Raw genomic sequence first — 21,841 nt, forward strand, 5'->3', positions numbered from 1 at the left:
GAAATAAATATAAAAAGTATGCACGAATAAGTTCTACGAATCGTTTGAGGAAAACCCACAAACCGTTCATTGTCAACGAGTAATCTAACCTAATTCTTTGAATTTAGAGTTCAAAACACCTTGACCGCGGCTATTGTCAGATTCGTTTTCGATAGATTAGTGTATTTAAAAATTTAACAATCAATCGTGATTCCAGAAGGAATATTAAAAAAAAAAGTTTCTCTTTGGGGTTCCGTTGAGAATAAATTATATACTAAATATAAATAGTAATTTTTTTTACAGCTTTCTAGATTGCTTATTAAAAATTATTATGTATATTCATTAATAATAAAACGTATTATATTTAAGTATGTATAAATTATGCAACCAACTCTAACAATTAACCTAAAACTAAAAACCATAAAAAAAAAAAAACTTAAATATGTTATTATAAGGAGTCCCTTTAGGCAAGATACTGGCATTGAATAGCTAAACGAATTATTTGTCCAAGATAGCTGCCAGCCCTTCGGTCTAAATCTCTATAAACTAATACTAAAAAGTCTAAATCTCGTCGCCTGTCAATCCTTCTGCGTGAGGCACATACCGGCGATTTGACCCGGAGACTATTCGCATACCACAATTCACCACACATTATAACTGTATCGGAATTGTGAATTGTAAATAGCTTGACTCTACAAAATATGTTCACCGCATACAAGCATATCACATATGTTTATATATGTGTAAAAGGACTATACATATGTGTATATTTATAAGGTTATTTTTCAATGATAAATGCCTTTTTTTTATTGCTTAGATGGGTGGACGAGCTCACAGCCCACCTGGTGTTAAGTGGTTACTGGAGCCCATAGACATCTACAACGTAAATGCGCCACCCACCTTGAGATATAAGTTCGAAAGTCTCAAGTATAGTTACAACGGCTGTCCCACCCTTCAAACCGAAACGCATACTGCTTCACCGCAGAAATAAGCAGGGTGGTGGTACCTACCCGCGCGGACTCTCAAGAGGTCCTACCACCAGTAAAGATAAGGCTTAATAAGCTAGTAATTTTTTTACTATCAGAAATTAATTTCGATCGACTACTTTCTTTTTCAGTAACAGGCAACTTTGCTTTGCTAGGCTATGCTTTCGGTATTGCTGATGTCCTTGAGCGATTGTGAACACTCACCATCAGGTCTTTACTGGTGGTAGGACCTCTTATGAACTGGTGGTAGGACCTCTTATGAGTTCGCGCGGGTGGGTACCACCGCCCTGCTTATTTCTGCCGTGAAGCAGTAATACGTTTCGGTTTGAAGAGTGGGGCAGTCGTTGTAACTATACCGAGATCTTAGAACTTATATCTCAGAGTGTGGCGCGAGCCTCCGACATGTTAACATCGTTTCCGCGTAGCTCCGTACTAAAAAATCCGATAAAATAGGAAAAAGTCAACGTATCTCTATGACCAAGGTGTCAAAGGACTTATCTCGTTGAGCTCCATATAGTGAAGTGTAGTGCAGTACCGGATTAGTGTTGGAAAGTGTTTTAGTGTGAATAATTAGCTTTTTTGAGGTTAACACTCAAAAAACATCCACTGAATCACTCACAGCCCGAGATCCACAAAAGCCACAGAGTCGAGCGATACGTCATTATTCGCGCCTCGGCAGGACCAGTCTACAGGTGCTTTTATGGAAATTCTACGACCTCCCACTCTGGAATAAGGAGACAAAAACCGAAAACCACGTGGCCACGTGGTCCGGGAACGCGACGCTCCACAGACTTCGTTCAAGGTTTGGATGCTGCAGCTTGAATAAAGAAGAGGTTTGGTGCAATTTCTAGAAAATGTTGACAATAACTTTTATAGTTATAAGAATTAGAAATTTAAAACTTTGAACCTGTATATCTCTAAAAGTAGATCGATAACATATATTTTTCAAGAAGCTCTGCGTTGCGCGTAAACTTGATTTACATAACGAAATTCTAAAAAAAAAAAAAAAAAACAGGGGGTGGGGGGAAGCGGTTTTGGGCCTTGAACGAGTCTCTTTGTTTTCGGCAGGGAATATTGGTTTTCAGGAGTTTTTAAGAGAAAACTTTTTTCTGTTTAAACCACTGTCACAATATAGTCTTTATACGCCCTATATTGGCATACGAAACCGCGAGCTCAAGTGGTTAAAGTCGGACTTTGACGGCCATTTTGATCTTCTTTAGGCTGTCATATCCCCGGATCCCGAGGGTCGCAGAAGATCGCGGTTTTCAGCATAGAGGTAGATCTGAAACTCTATACACGGTTTTATAGCGGAGACGTCTGATGAAGCATACCCCCAACTAGAATAAACAACCTCTCAATCACTACACCACATCATCCCAGAGCCGAGCAAATCACGTAGCAAGATGTCTTCCAAATCAACTTCGAGCGTAAAAGGCAACACCAGAGCTGACCCGAAAACAGGGACGCGAGGAACTGATCGTGTCCTCAAAATATCTCGTCTGGAAGCACCCGACATGGTAATGAGGGAGGAGAAGAGGAAGAAAACCCAAGCTCCTCTGCCCAACACCGAAAAAGGGGACACTCCGGTCAGCCTAGCCACTATCCTAATAACCCCCTCAGACGCTGGCACTGGACATGCCGGTGACACAAAGGAGAAACACCCCTTGACCGTAGCAGAAACACAAGAAGCACAACAGTTACGGGGTGGAGCTGCATCATTAAGAATCAAAACGCAATTAAGGCAGGCCAGTGTAGCTGAAGAAATGTCGGCTCTAACCACCTCAGACTGCCTCGAAGACCTTGAGGACAGAAAAAGCACGGACGGCCGATTTTCACTCAACAACTCATCAAGCGCTGGACCAAACAGGTTAATGAATGGGCTTCCAAAACGAGCAAACGAAATACTACAGGAGGCCAAGGCAGAGTTGGAGAGATCGGGAAACCTCAAAAGGGAGATAAGAGAAAATGTGGTCGCATCCCTTCAAGAGTTGTATGAGATGGTACTAAGACTAGCCGACTCACGCATTTTACTCATGCTCGAGGCCCATAGAACCAAACCAAATGAAACGAAAAACATTGACAGAATCAGAGCCAAGCACACAAACGAGTTGAAAGATGCCCTCAACAAATATGAAGAACTGGATGGCCATATTCTAACACTCAACAAAGACACGGAAATGGTACGACAAATAATCCTGAGAGACGTTCATGATGAATTAGCAAAGGTTAGACAGAACCAGGAAAACTCCTCTAAGGAAATTAAGAATACCCTAACAGAGTTAAATACCCAAGTACAGAACATAAATAGTCAGATCACGAACATCCAAATGCATATTGGGACAAATACAGCAAATACTCTACCCGAATTGGAGGAAGTGAACAGGCGAATACAGGAAGTCCAAGACACCCTACTTCACTTTACACAGGTACCGAAAAAATCGACGGAGGAAAGACAAGATAAAACTCCAATTGAAACCTCATACCTGAGAGACACCATACAGAAGTCGGTCGAAACCGCCCTTGAAATTAGTGAACTAGGGGTAATCAAGGAACTCTGCAGCGATACCAATCAAAAGATGGCCGAAACCAAGGATAACACTGCAACTCTCCTGGGACGGACCAACAAAGATGAAGAAATGGGAAGAGCTCTAAAATCAGAAATAACAAAAATCAAGGACGACATAGCAGATCTAAGAGATGTGTCAGTGGAAGCAGTGGCCCCCATCCGTACGGCCATTGAAGAGATAAGAGGAGAAATTAAAACATCAGAGAGACGATCAAATAGGATACCAGAAAATGTGGAAGGACAAAGAAAGAGTAAAATCCCGTCAAGAGTACCACCAACTGATCCAAATTGGCCAATAGTACTTGAATCAGTAGATCCCCGCTCAACCAGCGACGATATCATAAAAAACGTTAAAGGCAAAGTAGACCCTGTCGCACTAGGAATAGCTATCAATGGAATCAGGAAGATCCGAAACCAGAAGGCCATAGTCTGCTGTGATTCTGAGAAGGATCGCAAAGCCTTTTGCCAGGCTCTCAAGAACGCAGAACCCAAGCTGTCAGCCAAGATCCCCAGCACCAAAAACCCACTACTAAAACTCCCAGGGGTAGCTAATGACATGACCAACAGCCAGATAGAAGAAGCAGTCATTAAGCTGAACAAAAGACTTTTGGTGGAGGTGGAAAACAAAGATCTCAAGGTCAAGGTGCAGCGAAGAACAAAGGGAAGGAACTCACTGGTGGCCAACGTAATTTTGGAAGTCAACTACAAGATATGGACCAGACTAAAAGATCAACGCTTAAAAATAGGCTATCAAGTGGTGACAGCTACAGATCACTCCCCAATCAGACAATGTTACAACTGCCTAGGATTCGGTCATTTGGCTCGAGATTGCAACCAAGAATCCAACAAGTGTGGATACTGCGCACAACAACACGATAGCAGAATCTGTGCAAACAAGAATGGCCCACCAACTTGCGCTAATTGCAAAAAAGAAACAGGTGTGGCCACTGCACACCCAGCCTACAGTAGGGAATGTCCGATTTGGCAAAAATGGGACCGAATTGCTAGGGCTGCAGTCAAATATTGTTAGTAAAGGGCACAAACGACAAAACCTCAGTATTAAGTACTCTAATCAGCAAAATCAAAGTCATACAAGCCAATCTGGGGAGGGGTCAAGCTGCCACTCAAGAATGCCTGGCAACGGCATCCCTGGATGAATTTTCCATCGCGCTACTGCAAGAACCTTATGTTGGAAATAAAGGGATACTATCAACTAGAAACAGGATCATACAGGATAAAGGGGACAAGAATAATCCTGTCAAATCTGCCATTGTGATATTCGACAGAAGTCTGGTAGTAATTGAAAATAATTTACTCATAGATCGTAACATAGTAGCTGTTACGATAGATACACAGGGACATAGAATCGGGTGCATCTCAGTGTACTGGGAGGATTACGTGAACGTGGACACATATCTAAACAAACTGCAATACGTAATCAACAATCTAAAAACGGACACTTATATAGTTGGTGGTGATGTAAACGCTCGTAGCCAGTGGTGGGGATGCCCCAACGACGATTTAAGAGGAGCGGCTATCGCCGTTTTCTTAGCCCAGAATGATCTCCAAATACTAAACAAAGGAAACACCCCTACATTTTGGACTGTCAGACAAAACAGGCTGTACACAAGTATAATAGATATAACGGCATGCAGTGACGGACTTCTCAACTCAATATCAGATTGGAAAGTAGATGAGAATCTAATCACCACCTCCGATCATCGCTCAATCACGTTCAGCGTCGACCTTACCGGGGACAGAGATTCTCAGAAAGGAAATCTTACCACTACAAAGAAATACAATACTAATAAAGCAAACTGGCCTAAATTCAAAAATAAACTACTGGAGCAATTCTCTGAACGAAATATCACAGTTGAAACCATCGCCTCAAAAACTGACAACGAAGAGTTCAACAAAATGGTAGAGGACTACGCGGGATGCATTGCGGTAGCCTGTGATTCCGCGATTCCTCTGATTGACCATAGTAAAAATCAATGTAGGCTATCCTGGTGGACCAAAGAACTAACCGAACTTAAAAATGAGGTTAAAAGAATCAGAAGCAAGATTAGGAAGGCAAACCCTAGAAGAAGGCCGCTTCTGATAAAAGATTATCAAGAAAGGTTAAAAGAATATAAACACACAATAATCATAACGAGGACCACCAGTTGGAAAGAATATACATCACGACAGAAGAGAGAATCGATGTGGGATAAATTCTACCGCATTATACGTACTAATAATAGAAGCAGAGATGAGGTAATGCTCAAGAAAGGGAATGACGTCCTCGACCCCCTCAAATCCGCAGAACTACTAGCTGATACATTCTATCCTAAGGACAATAAAGATATCGAAAACGAAGAACATCACCGCATACGAGAGGTGATAGCTGCATGGAGGAAGAAAATAATCGAAGAGAAGGACCCAGAATTTAAAGAAAAGCCGTTCACACCGAAAGAAATACAAACGGTAATCCAAAATATGAGCCCGAAAAAGGCTCCAGGCTATGATGGCTTCACATCAGACATTTGCACCAAGGCGATAGAAGCAAACACAACTATATTCCTCACCATCCTGAATCAATGTCTGACCCTCACAATCTTCCCGAAGATTTGGAAGCAAGCCATCATAAGGATTCTCAGGAAACCAGGGAAAGAATCATATATTACTCCCAAATCATATAGACCTATAGGCCTGCTTCCGGTACTGGGCAAGGTTTTTGAGAAGGCCCTAGTCAACCGTCTCCAGTGGACCCTGGGAAATGGAAACCACCTCAGTAATAGGCAATACGGCTTTCGACCTCAAAAAAGCAATGAGGATGCGCTATACAGACTCACGAACCTGGTGACCCAAAACGTGAACCAACACAAAAAAATTGTAGCTATGGTGAGCTTGGACATTGATGGGGCGTTTGACAACACCTGGTGACCAGCGATAATGAAACGACTAAAGGAGGTCCAAATCAGCCCGCAAATCTGGCTGGTCATCGATGACTATCTGCGTGATCGAAAAATCAACCTCCAGTATGCGGGATGTACAGTAATCCGATACACAGAAAGGGGCTGCATCCAAGGCTCCACTTGTGGCCCCTTGATGTGGAACCTGCAGCTGGATCCACTCCTGGCCGAAGTGAAACATCTGGACGCACACATACAGGCCTTCGCGGACGATATTGTCATTGTAGCATCAGCGGACTGTACTACCGAGCTGAACGACAAAGTCAACACAGCTCTGGAAAAGATAGCCAACTGGGGAAGGACCAACAAAATGAAGTTTGCCGATCACAAAACACAAGCCGTCATTTTTACGAAGAAACTAAAATACGACCAGCCTAGTTTCTACCTTAACAACACTCCGATCAAATTGGCCGATAAGATGACAATTCTGGGTTTAACCTATGACAGAAATCTAAACTTTAGACCCCATCTGGAACGAATCACAGGAAAAGCCCTAAATATCTATAAGGCAATAGCCCAAGCGGCAAAAGCAACTTGGGGACTGAACCCCGACATCATCAGAATTATATACACGGCAGTCATAGAGCCCATTATGCTATACGCTGCAAGTTCATGGGCAATCGCTACGAACAGAGAGTACATTAGGCGTAAACTAGACAATCTATCCAGGATATTCGCCATCAAAATATCGAAAGCTCACAGGACAGCCTCATACACATCAGTGCTCCTTTTGGGAAGAATCCTACCGCTCGACCTCCGGATAGCGGAGGCTGCTGAGCTATACAAAATCAAAAATGGCTCGCCGATCCCCATGCTACCAGGTAGACCTATAGAAAAGAGAACAAGCATATATAGACTACCCCATCCAGCCTGTAGAGATGACCTACACTTCAAGATATTACAAACCCAAGAAGAGCTGATAGAGGTAACAAACAAAACCCCGACCATTTATACCGACGGGAGTAAACTAGAAGGAAGAGTCGGTGGAGCTGCAACTTGGTGGGAACAGGGGGAAGAGAGGAAATCCAAAAGCTTCCGTTTAAACCCTTACAACTCAGTCTTCCAGGCGGAAATAGTCGCAATACAAGAAGCACTAATGATGATAGCAAAATCACAACATAAAGTAGTCAACATCATTAGTGACTCGAGATCTGGGCTGCAGGCCATTATTAACACCAACACTACTCACCCATTAATCTTTAATATACAAACCACCATGAGGAACTTGGCCAGTATGAACAAGACAGCAAACCTGTTCTGGATAAAGGCCCACGCCGGGATACCAGGCAATGAAAGAGCTGACGAACTAGCAAAAAAAGCAGCCTTAACTAACAAACAGGCACCAAAATACGATGGAGTCCCACTATCATATGTACGACACACACTAAGGCAAACCACCATAGACAAATGGCAACAAAGATATACTGAGGCAACGACGGGAATGACTACAAAGATGTTCTTTGTAGATGTTCGCCGCGCCCACAAGATACTTAGTAAAATGAAAGTTAACAACATCATAGCACAGCTCTTAACTGGCCACGGTGGGTTCGGCGAATATCTATTTAGGTTCAAACTCAAAAGCAATCCCTACTGTGAGTGTGGTGGCGGGGTCTGTGAAACTGTCCTCCACATTCTAACAGAATGTCCTAGGTTCGGATTTAGACGCATAGAAACAGAACAGATCTTGGACTTTGCCATGGACACTCAAAACTTCCCCAGTATTATCGAGGACGACAGTGCTAGAGAAGCGTTCCTGAAATTTGCTATAAACAGTATAAAAATTGCCAACAACAGAAATAATAGTATAATGAAATACGCTATAGATTAATAATGAATGAAGAATGTGATGATAACGTAAACGTCTCTGTCCGGGGGCCTGGACTTGGGACCCATAAATGTTACTTTAAGTTTAATTCTAATTTTATTCTAATTTTAATTCTAATTGATTGTAATTCAATTTTTGATAAAAAATTTATTCCATATACTTAATTAAAAAATATATATATAATAATAATATTAATAATAATATTTTCCATGTATGTGTACTGTAATAATAATAATAATAATTTAAATTAAATAATTAAAAAAAAAAAAAAAAAAAAAAAAAAAAAAAAAAAAAAAAAAAAAAAAAAAAAAAAAAAAAAAAAAAAAAAAAAAAAAAAAAAAAAAAAAAAAAAAAAAAAAAAAAAAATTATTATAATAATCGCTAGAATGATGACTAACACAGGGATAAATTGTCCCGTAGTGAAAGGGGACAGATAACCAGGAGGGAGGTTTTAGTCCGTAGGTCACTGAGACACTTCCTCAGTGGAGTCGGGCATGCCCTTTGGCCCGGGCCCTTGGGTATCCATGAGGATCTCCTCCCGCCTTTTTAAAAAAAAAAAAAAAAAAACTTATATCTCATGGTGGGTGGCGCATTTACGTTGGAGATGTCTATGGGCTCCAGTAACCACTTAACACCAGGTGGGCTGTGAGCTCGTCCACCCATCTAAGTAATAAAAAAAAAATATGTACCGATTATATTATGATACTATTACTTCATCATATAAGTCATTCGTGAACACATGTTAAGTGCGTTTTTTTTTAATATACCGGCTCTAGGATTTGAACGCTGGTACATTCGCATCGCTTGATATAAATACAACGGGCGCCTTATCCTTTAGGCCACGACGACAGGGTAATTCAAACAGCTCTGACATTGAAAATTGAACCTAGTCAGCCTTTATATACGACCGATCCATAGTTACGCTTGTAAAGTACTAAAAAAACACATTATTAATGTGTATGTTGGTGAGACTAAATAATTTATAGCTAGGTCGCATTACGGTACTGCTTTGCGTGCATTTAAAACATTATTTTTGATATCTGTCGCTTTCGTATAGTTTTCAGTGCTTGAAGAAACAATAACATCATAATAGAGAAGTCGATTTTAATTACACATAGGCAGGCAACGCAGCGTTGCTTCGTGCTAGAAACCAACGAGATATTTTTATTGCTTAGATGGGTGGACGAGCTGGTGTTAAGTGGTTACTGGAGCAAAGGGGGGAAAGCGGAGTGCTTAGTGCGGAGCACATCTCTCCCATCACCCTCCACCTCGTCCCAACAGGCTAACACGTACGAATCCGAGAATTAGATTTAGTTTCAGAGTCCGCAGAGCTGCTACTCATTCAAAAAGTTAAAATTTACAAAAAAAATTTATAGCTTAGATGGGTGGACGAGCTCACAGCCCACCTGGTGTTAAGTGGTTACTGGAGCCCATAGACATCTACGACGTAAATGCGTCACCCACCTTGAGATATAAATTCTAAGGTCTCAGGTATAGTTACAACGACTGCCCCACCCTTCAAGCCGAAATATTACTGCTTCACGGCAGAAATAGGCAGGGCGTTCTTATGAATTGGGATTAACGTGTCGGTAAAAATTGCGATTCTAATGCACTCTTATTTGGATTGCTAGAGACACTCACTGCTTAACTAGGAGAGGTGGGCGAACTTCAGGACTCCTTTCCAACGATTTCCCGAGCGTCTTTTAAGAAGGACTGCCCAAGGCCAGGTGCTACGCGAGAGAATTACGCACCTTTTTTTTCCTTCCTAAGCTGAGAGCCTTGAGAGACTATTTCAGCGTAAACTTAACTAGTAGGTGAGCTCACGGGGCTCAAACCTGACGACGTTGCTACACGAACCCTAGTAAGGGACGTGCTTCGCAGAATCTACCATCGGATCGGAAACGCGACCCACTGAGAAGATCCGGCGAGAAACTCAGTGGACTGTGTCTATGGGTTAATTCGCCCGTCGAGCCCTTCGTCGCAAGCGACGGGTTCGACGAGGAGAGTGACCGGTGGTTCTAACGTACAAGCCACAGAATGCAGCTATCAAAAAAAACGCGTATGGAAGTTAGCCGCGTGGTCCTCTAGCTGAAAAGAACAACGTGGTTTTCAAATGCATTAGAAACTTGTAGTTTTTATAAAGGTTTTTTTTAAAATATCATAAAAACCAGACGGTGAAGTCGCTAATTTTTATCTTCTATGCAAATTATCGCATTTTAGAAGTCGTCGTGGCCTAAAGGATAAGACGTCCGGTGCATTCGTATGTAGCGACGCACCGGTGTTCGAATCCCTCAGGCGGGTACTAATTTTTCTAATGAAATACGTACTTAACAAATGTTCACGATTGACTTCCACGGTGAAGGAATAACATCGTGTAATAAATTAAATACTGGTGGTAGGATCTCTTGTGAGTCCGCACGGGTAGGTAGGTACCACCACCCTACCTATTTCTGCCGTTTTCGCTAGTAGTAATATAATTTGCTACACAATTGTTATATGAAGATCACTTCAAAATTAAAATTTACGAATAGTCTATTTATTTATCATTCTCCTGCCGTTCTCCGTGGCGTTGGGACCTGGGGTCGGCGCAGCAAGTTTTCTCCTTCCATACTCCTCTATCACTTACCATTTTTTCGCTCACTCCCCTCTTACACATATTGTCTTTCACGCAATCCATCGATTTTTTCTTCGATCTACCTCTTCCTCTAAAGCCTTCTACATTCATATTTAAAACTCACCTCCATTCTAGTCTCTCTTCAAAAACCGTATTTATTACAAATATAAATTTAGTTCGTAGGTTAACTCGAGACGGTTTGGAAGTATTTAGTCGTCGCCACTCGGGGACACAATTCAAACCGCTTTCGCGGCTTAATCTCGCTTAATTAATAATAATGACAATGAAAAATCCGAAACTACACTAATATAGATAGTTTTTATTATGGTTTACTAATTTAACCGGGTTTACTGGTGGTGGGGCGTTTTGTGTTCATACGCGGATAGGTATGAGCACCCGTCTATTTCTGACAATAAGCAATAATGCTTTCCAAAGGGCAAGGCAGCCGTTATACCATACAGTTGACAATTAGAACTGTCACGAGGTGGATTGTAGTTTTTTTTTTATCCTACCTATGCTGATAGCCTTGAGAGGCTATTTCAGCTTCTCCTTGACGTGTAGGTAAGCTCACGGGACTTTAACCGGGAGTGCTGCGAACACTGGCATTAGCAAGAGCAGTACTTCGTAGAATCTACCACCGGGTCGGAAACGCGACCCACTGAGAAGATCCGGCGAGAAGCTCCGTGGGCTTGGATTGTAGCAATTACTCAGTCTATAGACTCCGGTATCCACTCTATACCAGCTAATGAGCCCGTTCAATCCTCTAGTTATTTACCAAAACAAAGCACTTACTTAAACGACCAGTCTATCTTTAATAAAGCCTACATATTTTTGTTATTGAAAAAATAATATTAATACAAACATTATGTATTTGGGTTCAGTCGTAACAAAGTGTTAATTTACTAGTCTATATATATAAAAATGAAACCCGTTTTCCGTTGTCACGACATAAAATATAAACGGCTTGACCGATTTGGCTAATTTTAGTCTTGACTTATTTGTTTAAGTCCAGAGAAGGTTTAAAAGGTTAGATAAATATAAAAATATTCGGAATTAAATAAAAATAACAATTTTGTTTTTCCTTTGATGTGTCCCCCGTCGGACGGATTCCTTTTGTTTGTTTTAAGTTTATCTTAAACAAAAGTTTAGATCTTTTATTTATCGATTGAGGCACTACGAAGTCTGCCGGGTCAGCTAGTTGTTAATAAAAACGCGCCTTCACGAGGCCACTTGAAGCTAACGCAAATAGAACCTCGGATTTTTATTGTTGGCTGTAACAGGGCGAGTTGAATGAGCAATTGAGATTGCAGATTTATTTATAAATATATTATAATGTATATGGAACATATAAGTGCCGCTTGATTGATCTAGAATCAAAAGCTCAATAGTATTATAATCAGCAGTTTACTGTATCACTGTAGTGCATGAAATGCGGTAGAGACAAATAGAATGAAGAGGAACACCTGTCGCGTAATCTTTACAAAACATGTAGAGCTGGCTCTACAAATGTAAAGTTTACCGTAATAATGATATTATTTAACGATTTTTTTCTAAAATCAAAAGCTCAATAGTATCAGCGCTTTACTGTTTTACTGTAGTGCATGAATTGCGGTAGAGACAGATAGGATGAAGAGGAACACCTGTCGTGTAAGCTCTACAAAACATGTAGAGTAGGCTCTACAAATGTAAAGTTTACCGTAATAATGATATTATTTAACGATTTTTTTTTAATGTCTCATTCCGATTGATCGTAAATTTTGATAGCAAAAGTGTGTCTTCCGATATTTTGGAAATAGCAGAGCTATGGCTCGGTTAATAGACAACATAAAATTGTAATGTTTCTCTTGAAATACATATTAGGAAATATTGTACTAATGTTTATTTTATTAATTTTAAAAAAGAAGAGATTTAAAAAATACTTTAAAAAAATTATTATTTATTTTTGATTATTGTTTGATTAATTTGATTATATTGAGCTTAAGCGTATACATATTGTGTGCATTTTGAAGTTATGTAAGTGAGTCAGTATTTTAAAAAGACCTCATATCTCAAGTCTATTTCCAAAACCACTTAATACTCAGTGCAAAATATCTAAATACCCATATAAATACAACATACAATAATTAATGAATTGAGTTTCGATGTTATTATTCTACTTGATAATTATTATTGTTATTCTACTTCAAAATTTAGTCACTATTTGAGATTATCAGTAAGGCAACTTAATCTTACTAAAATATTATCAGAATATTTTTACAGTAAATACCAATAATAATAAGAAAAAAAATTAAATAAAAATCGTTTGAAAAAATAAGAGTGATTTTTAATTAATCCGCAAGATTTATCGGAAAAATACAAAAACAATTAATAGTTAGGAAATATGCGAAATAAAAAATGCGTGGAATTAAAAACGTGCAGCTTGGAAATGTGATTATCATTTGACGTTTGTACTTGTCTCAACATCAAAACATAGGATATTATACCAGTAATACATATTTACAGAATGATCATTAACCAAATCACTCCATAGATCGGCTTTTTAATTATTTCGTTAATTCAAACCTATTTCACGATTGACTTCCACGGTGAAGGAATAACATCGTGTAATAAAAATCAAACCCGCAAAATTATAATTTGCGTAATCACTGGTGGTAGGACCTCTTGGGAGTCCGCAAGGGTAGGTACCACCACCCCGCCTATTTCCGCCGTGAAGCAGTAATGCGTTTCGGTTTGTAGGGCGGAGCAGCCGTTGTAACTATACTGAGACCTTAGAACTTATATCTCGAGGTGGATGGCGTATTTACGTTGTAGATATCTATGGGCTCCAGTAACCACTTAACACCAGGTGGGCTATGAGCTCGTCCATCCATCTAAGCAATAAAAAAATAAATAATTCTAGAGCTATTTATCATATCAAGAATGTGAAAGATAAGCTTTCCATGCCATAATAAATAATATGGTTTTAATATCAAACTCACAATCCATTTAAATGAGATAATAAAAAAATCACTATTTAATGTCACTTTTATGAGTAACTTTAACTAATAAGTTTTTTAATGGATTGTAAAAATCTCACATTTATCCGTTTTATAAGTTTGTAAAAAATTTAAGAGTTAAATAGAAAATTTAATATCGGAGAATTCTGTAAGGAAATTTCACCTTGGCCTTATCTAGTAAAAACACTTCATAATTTTGCGTATAAAATGTTTACTAGTATTGCTTAGTTATCTACAATCATCCAAGCGTATCAGTAAAAGCCTTAAAATCGAATTGAATCTTCAGATAATTCCCGATGCAGCATTGATTTAATTTTACGATAGGCACACCGTACCTTCCAGCTGTAAATTCAAGTACCAGGAACTTTTACTATCAGCTATAAAATTTAAATTCAAAACTGAACTACGATAAAGGCGAACGAATATGAAACAGCTCGTTTCGTTTTGATTCTAACCGCGACCTTGCAGATGAAAGTGCTGATAAGAGATTGAAAAAAAAATATACACCGGCCACACATTGTTAAAACTATTCATAAGTAGATTTCCAAAAAAAAAAAAACAAAATACTCACCACTGAACAAAGCATTTGTACACATTAACACAAGCACTTCTCACACAATATGTTTGATAACAACGAGTAATAATGGAACATAAATTGTTTTTTTTTTTAATTTATAAATCGTTTGCGTACGCGCGTCGCGACCAACTGGATCAATTTAATTCCCGCCCATTCCTCTCAGAGATCAACCGAAGACTGCGGACGATCTGCGCTCGCGCCGCCGCGCTATACACTAACCCCACAATACAAACGTTCGACAAAACTAGCATTTATCTTTAAATACATAAAGCTGTGTATCCATTAAAGCAGAATAGCCTATCCGTGTACGTGAATTGGACACATGTATCTGTCGTGTGTATGAATGAATAAAAAATAAATACGCGCACAGAGCACAGAGGTTTAGACGCCATTCGTTTATAATTCATAACCTTAATTAATGTTTTCATGTGTTTCGTTCTGTTTTATCTGTCTTCAAAACACAGATTACTGGTTTTATATGAATTCCACGAATGATTTCATGGAGCATGTAAAATAACTACAAAGGTATAGGATCGTAATGTGTTTTTTTTATTGCTTAGATGGCTAGACGAGCTCACAGCCCACCTGGTGTTAAGTGGTCACTGGAGCCCATAGACATCTACAACGTAAATGCGCCACCCACCTTGAGATATAAGTTCTAAGGTCTCCGTAAAGTTACAACGGCTGCCCCACCCTTCAAGTCGAAACGCAATACTGCTTCACGGCAGAAATAGGTAAGGCGGTGGTACATACCCGTGCAGACTCACAAGAGGTCCTACCACCAGTAAAAACTTTAAGCGCGAAGTTTGGTACAGTGAGCCTATTTTTCCCGCAAAGTCATTATACAGTTGAAATATTCGACATCACGTTAAAATTGGTGATGGCATTCGCTTGTTATATCTGTCGGCTTTAATAGCAACAGCAGGCGGTATCTTGTTTTCTAATCTATACTAATATAAAAATCTACAGTGGTTTTTACGAATGTTCCGTTATAACTACTGAACCATGCATCTGATTGACTTGAAACTTGGTATCCATGTAGAAAATACATGTAGTTAATTGATACGCTAATCATTATATGAGTGTTCGACTCCCTGCACCAGCTGCGGGGGCGTTAATGATGAGAATCTTTGTGGGGGCGAGAAATAATAATGTTAATTTTAAATGCCCAGCGAAGCGGACGGGTACAGCTAGTCTGAAATAAAAACAATATCCTTCACGATCCTCCCGCGATAGAAACAAGCAATGATGTCTGAAGAGTACCACAACAGCACCATCCCGCATACCCAAGGAACAGTAGAAACCCACTAAAAGACAGACAGCAGTAGTATCGCGAAATAATACCGTTTGGAATGGTGCCATCACAGCCGAGTTTCAGATTGTATACCTAATTCTGTATATGTCTCATCTGTTTCTCAGTAATTTTAAATACATATTATATTATTGTTAACACTAAACTGATTCGTCTCAACGGAATTACGTAAAGTGATCGTCGAATTTGATGGATAATTGAAAAATTCAATTACAGTGACCGTTAAGCACCTGATTCTTGTGTATTTCTGTCGGTAGCTTTGTTTTTTCATTTTCCTACCTATGCTGATAGCCTTAAGAGGCTATATCAGCTTCGCCCTAACGTGTAGGTGAGGCCACGGGGCTCAAGCCGGAGTGTTGCTAACACTGGCCCTAGCAAGAGCAGAGCTTCGCAGAATCTACCATCGGATCGGAAATGCGACCCACTGAGAAGATCCGTCGAGAAACTCAGTGGGCTGTGTCTGTGGTCAGGACAACCATGATTCAAATTACTTGGGACCTCGGTATCCGATGGCAGCATCGAAGTAAAGAAAATCCAGTATACCGGCCACCAGATATTTTTTTCCTACCTATTCTAGTAACCTTGAGGGGTTATTCACCGAACTAGTAGGAGCTCAAACCAGGAGTGTTGCTAACATTGGCCCTAACAAGAGCCGTGCTTCGCAGAATCTACAACCGGAACGGAAACGCGACCCACTGAGAAGATCCGGCGAGAAACTCAGTGGGATGTGTCTGTGGGTTAAGTTACTCGCCGAGCCCTTCGTCACAAGCGACGGGTTCGACGAGAACGATGACCGGGGAAGCGAGTGAGCGCGTATTGTAAGCCCGCTTGGGGAGGTACCACCGTCCTACCTATCTTATACAATCAAGATTTTGAGTCAAGGCTAAACCGATAATCTGAGTTTAAATATGGTCACGTTGGTCGAATAGTTGTGAGTGACTGCTGCGGGTTCGTGTTTGAATCCCGGCTGGTTTTATTTGTATCGTTCCAGCTACACGCGGGCGGGTAAGTGAGCTCACGGTCTTAACCTGAGAGGATTTGCTAACACCTGCAAGAGCTGGGCTTCGCACAATCTACCACCGGTTCGGAAACGCGACCCACTGAGAAGATCCGGCGAGAAATGTGGGTGGCGCATTTACGTTGTAGATGACTATGGGCTCCAGTAACCATTATCACCAGGTGGGCTATAAGCTCGTCCACCCATCTAAAAAAAGAACTCAGAGGGCTGTGTCTAAGTGTTAGTTCGCTGACTCTCGGCTGTAGCGAGCATCTTCTTCCCAGCGCGATTTTTCGGCACAAAACAAGATATATCCTTGACTCTGACCCGCGAACACTGTAGTACAATCACAAACTGTTTACATTAAGAACTTCGGACCAGAGTTCGCTCGGCGCGTTCTATTTACGTCGATTGAGCCTGTCATATTAACAATAAACCTTTTTATAGAATAACGCACCACACGCCGACGGCGATTTTGTTTGATCGACCGTTTTCCTGTTTCCGAAAAGTGAAGTCATTGTTATATATATATCTATATATATAAAAATGAATTGCTGTTCGTTAGTCTCGCTAAAACTCGAGAACGGCTGGACCGATTTGGCTAATTTTGGTCTTGAATTACTTGTGAAAGTCCAGAGAAGGTTTAATAGGATAGATAAATATGAAAATGATCGGAATTAAATAAAAATAACAATTTTGTTCTTCCTTTGATGTGTGCCCCATCGGACGGATTCCTTTTGTTTGTTTTAAGTTTATTTTATACAAAAGTTTAGGTCTTTTATTTATCGACTGAGGCACCACGAAGTCTGCTGGGTCATCTAGTAGGTATATTAATAAAGTTCAATGAGAGCGTAGATGATTAATCGAAATATTATATTTAGGAAACCGCGACGGGTTTTTGTTATTTATAGTTGAGACGGCGCTAGACATACCTGGTGTTAAGTTGTCATTAAAAACATACTTACCACGTGAATGGCCTACAATACAGGCTCAATACAGGAGAGCAAAATCTGCACCATGTAATAATTTAACTTTTTATTTATTTTTTATTGCATAGATGGGTTGGCGAGCTCACCTGGTTAAGTAGTTACCGGAGCCCATAGACATCTACAACGTAAGTGCCGCCACCCACCTTGAGACATGAGTTCTAAGGTTTCAGTATAGTTACAACGGCTACCTTACCCTTTAAACCCAGAAATAGGCAGGATTGTGGTACCTACTCAGATATCTGGAGATTAGCATTGTAGGAAGGAGTCAACTTCATTTCTGTACAATGGTTTTGAAAATATTTATATTTACAATTAATTACAATATAGCTTTGTAATGCAAAGTAGGTAGCTATGAATTCGTAACTATTTGACATCAAGTTAGCGATCAGCTCGCTATCGCCTCCCCCCTATGAGATACACACTTATTGTCAATGCCGTGTGCTCGTCTGCCTACAAGGGCAATAAAAAAACTATAAGTTAAAAATCTACACGTAATTTGGATATACATATTTGTCACATAATAATTTAAATTCCGTGTTTTAGTTTAATTTTTTTTAAATCATTTTCCCAAAATTTCCTCAAAAAATTCTTGGGCAATAAAATTTTAGATCGACGACCAGTCAACGACCGCGTGCGGTTTTAATCTTTGACTACAAAGAAATAGAGTTTAAACTCCACGCCTGTTGACCTTTGAACATCAAAGAATGCATGAATGAAAACGCTAGGGTTGGCGAACTAGATAGTTTTTTTTTTTTTTTTTTTTGTCAGGAGGAAATCGCCGGACTTCCGCCCTTCACTGGGGATGGAAGGCGGGGCATGTCGGAGTCGAACCGACTAAAACCTCCTGTCTCTCAACAACCGACGTCCAAACCTCGCATGAGACAAAACTCATGAAAAGGCAAGGGGGGAAAGTGAAGCGTTTAGTGCGGAGCACATCTCTCCCATCACCCTCCCCCTCTGGCGATCTAGATAGTAATACATTTTCTTGGGTGTGAAAAGACATTTGAAATAGCGGTTTTATGTGTCAGACGTTACCCTCACGCGAGACGACATTCAGTATTGATATCCTACCACGTGACCTCTGAAGCGCTTAAATCGCTTTTTTAATGTATATCTCACTAAACTAACTAGAAACCACTTTATTATCTGTAATGAAAAAAAAGCCCAAATAATTTACGTAATTACCATACAATTGAGACATAGATCAGATCTCAGTTTCAAGCGAAGTGGTTGCATGCACGTTGTAATGTCTATGGGCTCTGGTGACCACTTATCCTCAAGTTGACCGTTAGCTCGTTCACCTGTCTACACAATATACTTAAAGGAAGGCGGTGGGTGATGTGGAAAATTTGTATGAAATTTGAAATGTTATGATGGTGCATATGTCCAAGGGCGCACACTCGAATGCTTCTTAAAATACATAAAAATGCTTTTTTACACACATAATAATAATTAACAAACGAACCCCATTATTTGACATCCCTAGCTCGTTAATGACATCCTGTTGCCAAGCAAATATATACTCTAAGCCTTTGGAATACAATTGTTTTGTTTCGATTCAGCTTAGGGCGTGTAATCCCATTGTTAAACTTTGAACAGGAAATCATTCGGAAATAATACGAATCAATCTAAATTTGTATTAAATGAAAAAAAAATATATACTACATATTTAAGAAAGCCGTTTTTTTGTGTCACGTCTTTTTTAAATAGTGTCTGTTTGTCCATATGCATAAATTTCGGTTTTAATGAAAGTCTGTTTGTCGCACTGTAATTTTGTGCTGGAAAATTAACATGGAGGACTATTTGCACTTTTTTTATTTTAATAGGCAGAAGCGTTAAGTAATTGAAGCTAATCTTTACCACAGCTTGAAAACTGCAACTAAGGATTTTTTTATTGCTTAGATGGGTGGACGAGCTCACAGCCCACCTGGTGTTAAGTGGTTACTGGAGCCCATAGACATCTACAACGTAAATGCGCCACTCACCTTGAGATATAAGTTCTAAGGTCTCAGTATAGTTACAACGAATGCCCCACCCCTCAAATAGGCACGATGGTGGTACCTACCCGTGCGGATTCACAAGACTTCCTACCACCAGTAAGAATCCTACTACCATATCTTTTTTTTTGAACAGCCAAACCCACACTTTAAGCTTAATTGAAACATAAATCATATAAAACGTTCAAAGCTTACATCTCATTGATATGTAGAGGCACGCTTTCACCAAAACAAATTAAAGTAAAAGTTCGTAGTTTCCTTTTTTAATAGGCTTACCGACGACCGGCCTGGTCGCAAGTTGTGATGACGATCAAATATGAATAAGGTGTCTTTGTATCTATTGTGACTAGAGGTCCCGCAGTGGTCGAAATTCGACTATAATTAATTGGAACTGTAAGTTTGTACACTATTATGATTGTATTTTATACTTCTATAATCACAAATTTCGCCAAGACTACACTATCAAAAATATTAACAAAGACAAACAATATTTAATCTATTATCAGTTTGACAACAGACGCCAAGAACAAAAGTTTGACAATAAATAGTATGCATGCGTGTGTGCGTCAAATACATGGTATGTAGTGTGTGTAATGTTTTCTTTATTGATTTAATGTATCTTTTATGCATTATTTAAAAAAAATATTAGCATTGTGCACTTCTTCTCTATATTCTCTATAAGTGTGGAAAATTTCATACCTCTCCGTCCGCGCAATTTTCGTAAAAAGGGATATAAAGTTTGTACTTCACGTATTAATATATAGATTTGTGTGATATTCTATTTGGTTTAAATAAAAAATAATGTCATTTCACGTATTGATTGAAGTATAATTGTTCGAGAGTTTCCCGTTTCCAAAGGTATTTTGGGGCCATATAAACGTGTCTCCAATGATTGCATACAGCAGAGATGCGAAGGTTGCGTTGGATGTGTGGAGTAACGAGAATGGATAGAATACGGAATGAATATGTTAGAGGAAGTCTGAAAGTGGCACCTGTGACAGAGAAGCTGAGAAGTGCGCGTTTGGGATGATATGGACATGTGATGAGACGAAATGACAATGAGGTTGGTAAGAGAATGTCAACTATGAATGTGGAAGGATATAGAGGAAGGGGTAGAGCTAAGAAGAAATGGATGGATTGCGTCAAAGACGATATGTGTAAGAGGGGAGTGAGCGAACAAATGGTATATGATAGAGGAGTATGGAAGGAGAAAACATGTTGCGCAGACCCCAGGTGACTGGGAGAAAGGCAAGATAATGATATGATAAACGTGTCTCCATTTTTTTATTCCCCTTTTAGGCAGACGAGCATACGGCCCACCTGATGGTAAGTGGTTGCCACCAGAAAAGCTAACCAAGCAGAGGTCTACCGCTAAATAGTTCCCACCAACCTCGTTTGATAAAAAACATGACAGTACTCAAGATACGCCCTAGAGGGGGATTCATTCCAAAGCCGGATGGTACGTGACAAAAGAAAACTCTGGAAACGCACTGAGGATGAACGCAGTGGTCCTAGGTAGTATGGACGAACCCTGCTCCAGTGGCGGGCGGCGCATTAACCGGATCATCTCAAACAATTCCTCAGAGCATCGTATGTCACTTTACGTCACGTTCACGTCATTACGGATCCTCCTGATCCATTAACGGTGCTTTTAGGCACCAGAAGCACCGGTCACCGTCCTCGTCGAACCTGTCGCCTGCGACGAAGGGCTCGACGAGCGAATTAACCTATAGACACAGCCTACTGAGTTTCTCGCCGGATCTTCACACTGGGTCGCGTTTCCGATCCGGTGGTAGATTCTGCGAAGCGCTGCTCTTGCTAGGGTCAGTGTTAGCAACACTCCGGTTTGAGCCCCGTGAGCTCACCTACACACGTTAGAGTGAAGCTGAAATAGACTCTCAAGACTATCGGCATAGATAGGGAAAGAAAAGATCTTTGCTAAACATCGATTGACAGCGAAAGTTCAGTATATCAGTACTTAGAACCGACATGGGTATGGTCTGTTTTTTTTTTTTTTTTAAATTATTAATGACAAGCGGCCCGCTTCGG

General features: G+C 40.0%; 2 protein-coding genes across 2 annotated transcripts in view; one reads left to right on the top strand and one right to left on the bottom strand.

Moving 5' to 3' along the window:
* The window catches only part of LOC101743430 (facilitated trehalose transporter Tret1), a 121,918-nt gene extending 107,197 nt beyond the window's left edge, over nucleotides 1-14,721 (bottom strand). Inside the window, exon 1 of the mRNA XM_004933474.5 lies at nucleotides 14,492-14,721. The gene's annotated coding sequence lies outside the window, so the exon portion shown is untranslated. The remainder of the gene's footprint in view (nucleotides 1-14,491) is intronic.
* On the top strand, nucleotides 1,354-4,561 carry LOC110386478 (uncharacterized). The gene has a single exon (XM_021352843.3). It carries the CDS (start codon nucleotides 2,369-2,371, stop codon nucleotides 4,559-4,561), a length of 2,193 nt encoding a protein of 730 aa, XP_021208518.1. The 5' UTR covers nucleotides 1,354-2,368.
* Nucleotides 14,722-21,841: the final 7,120 nt, after the last annotated feature.

Source organism: Bombyx mori, chromosome 28 (genome assembly GCF_030269925.1).
Source record: "Bombyx mori chromosome 28, ASM3026992v2".
NCBI classification, from domain to species: Eukaryota; Metazoa; Arthropoda; class Insecta; order Lepidoptera; family Bombycidae; genus Bombyx; species Bombyx mori.

What these genes read in the sequence shown, in the direction of transcription:
- LOC110386478 (XM_021352843.3), top strand. Translation starts at nt 2,369, where the DNA reads ATGTCTTCCAAATCAACTTCGAGCGTAAAAGGCAACACCAGAGCTGAC.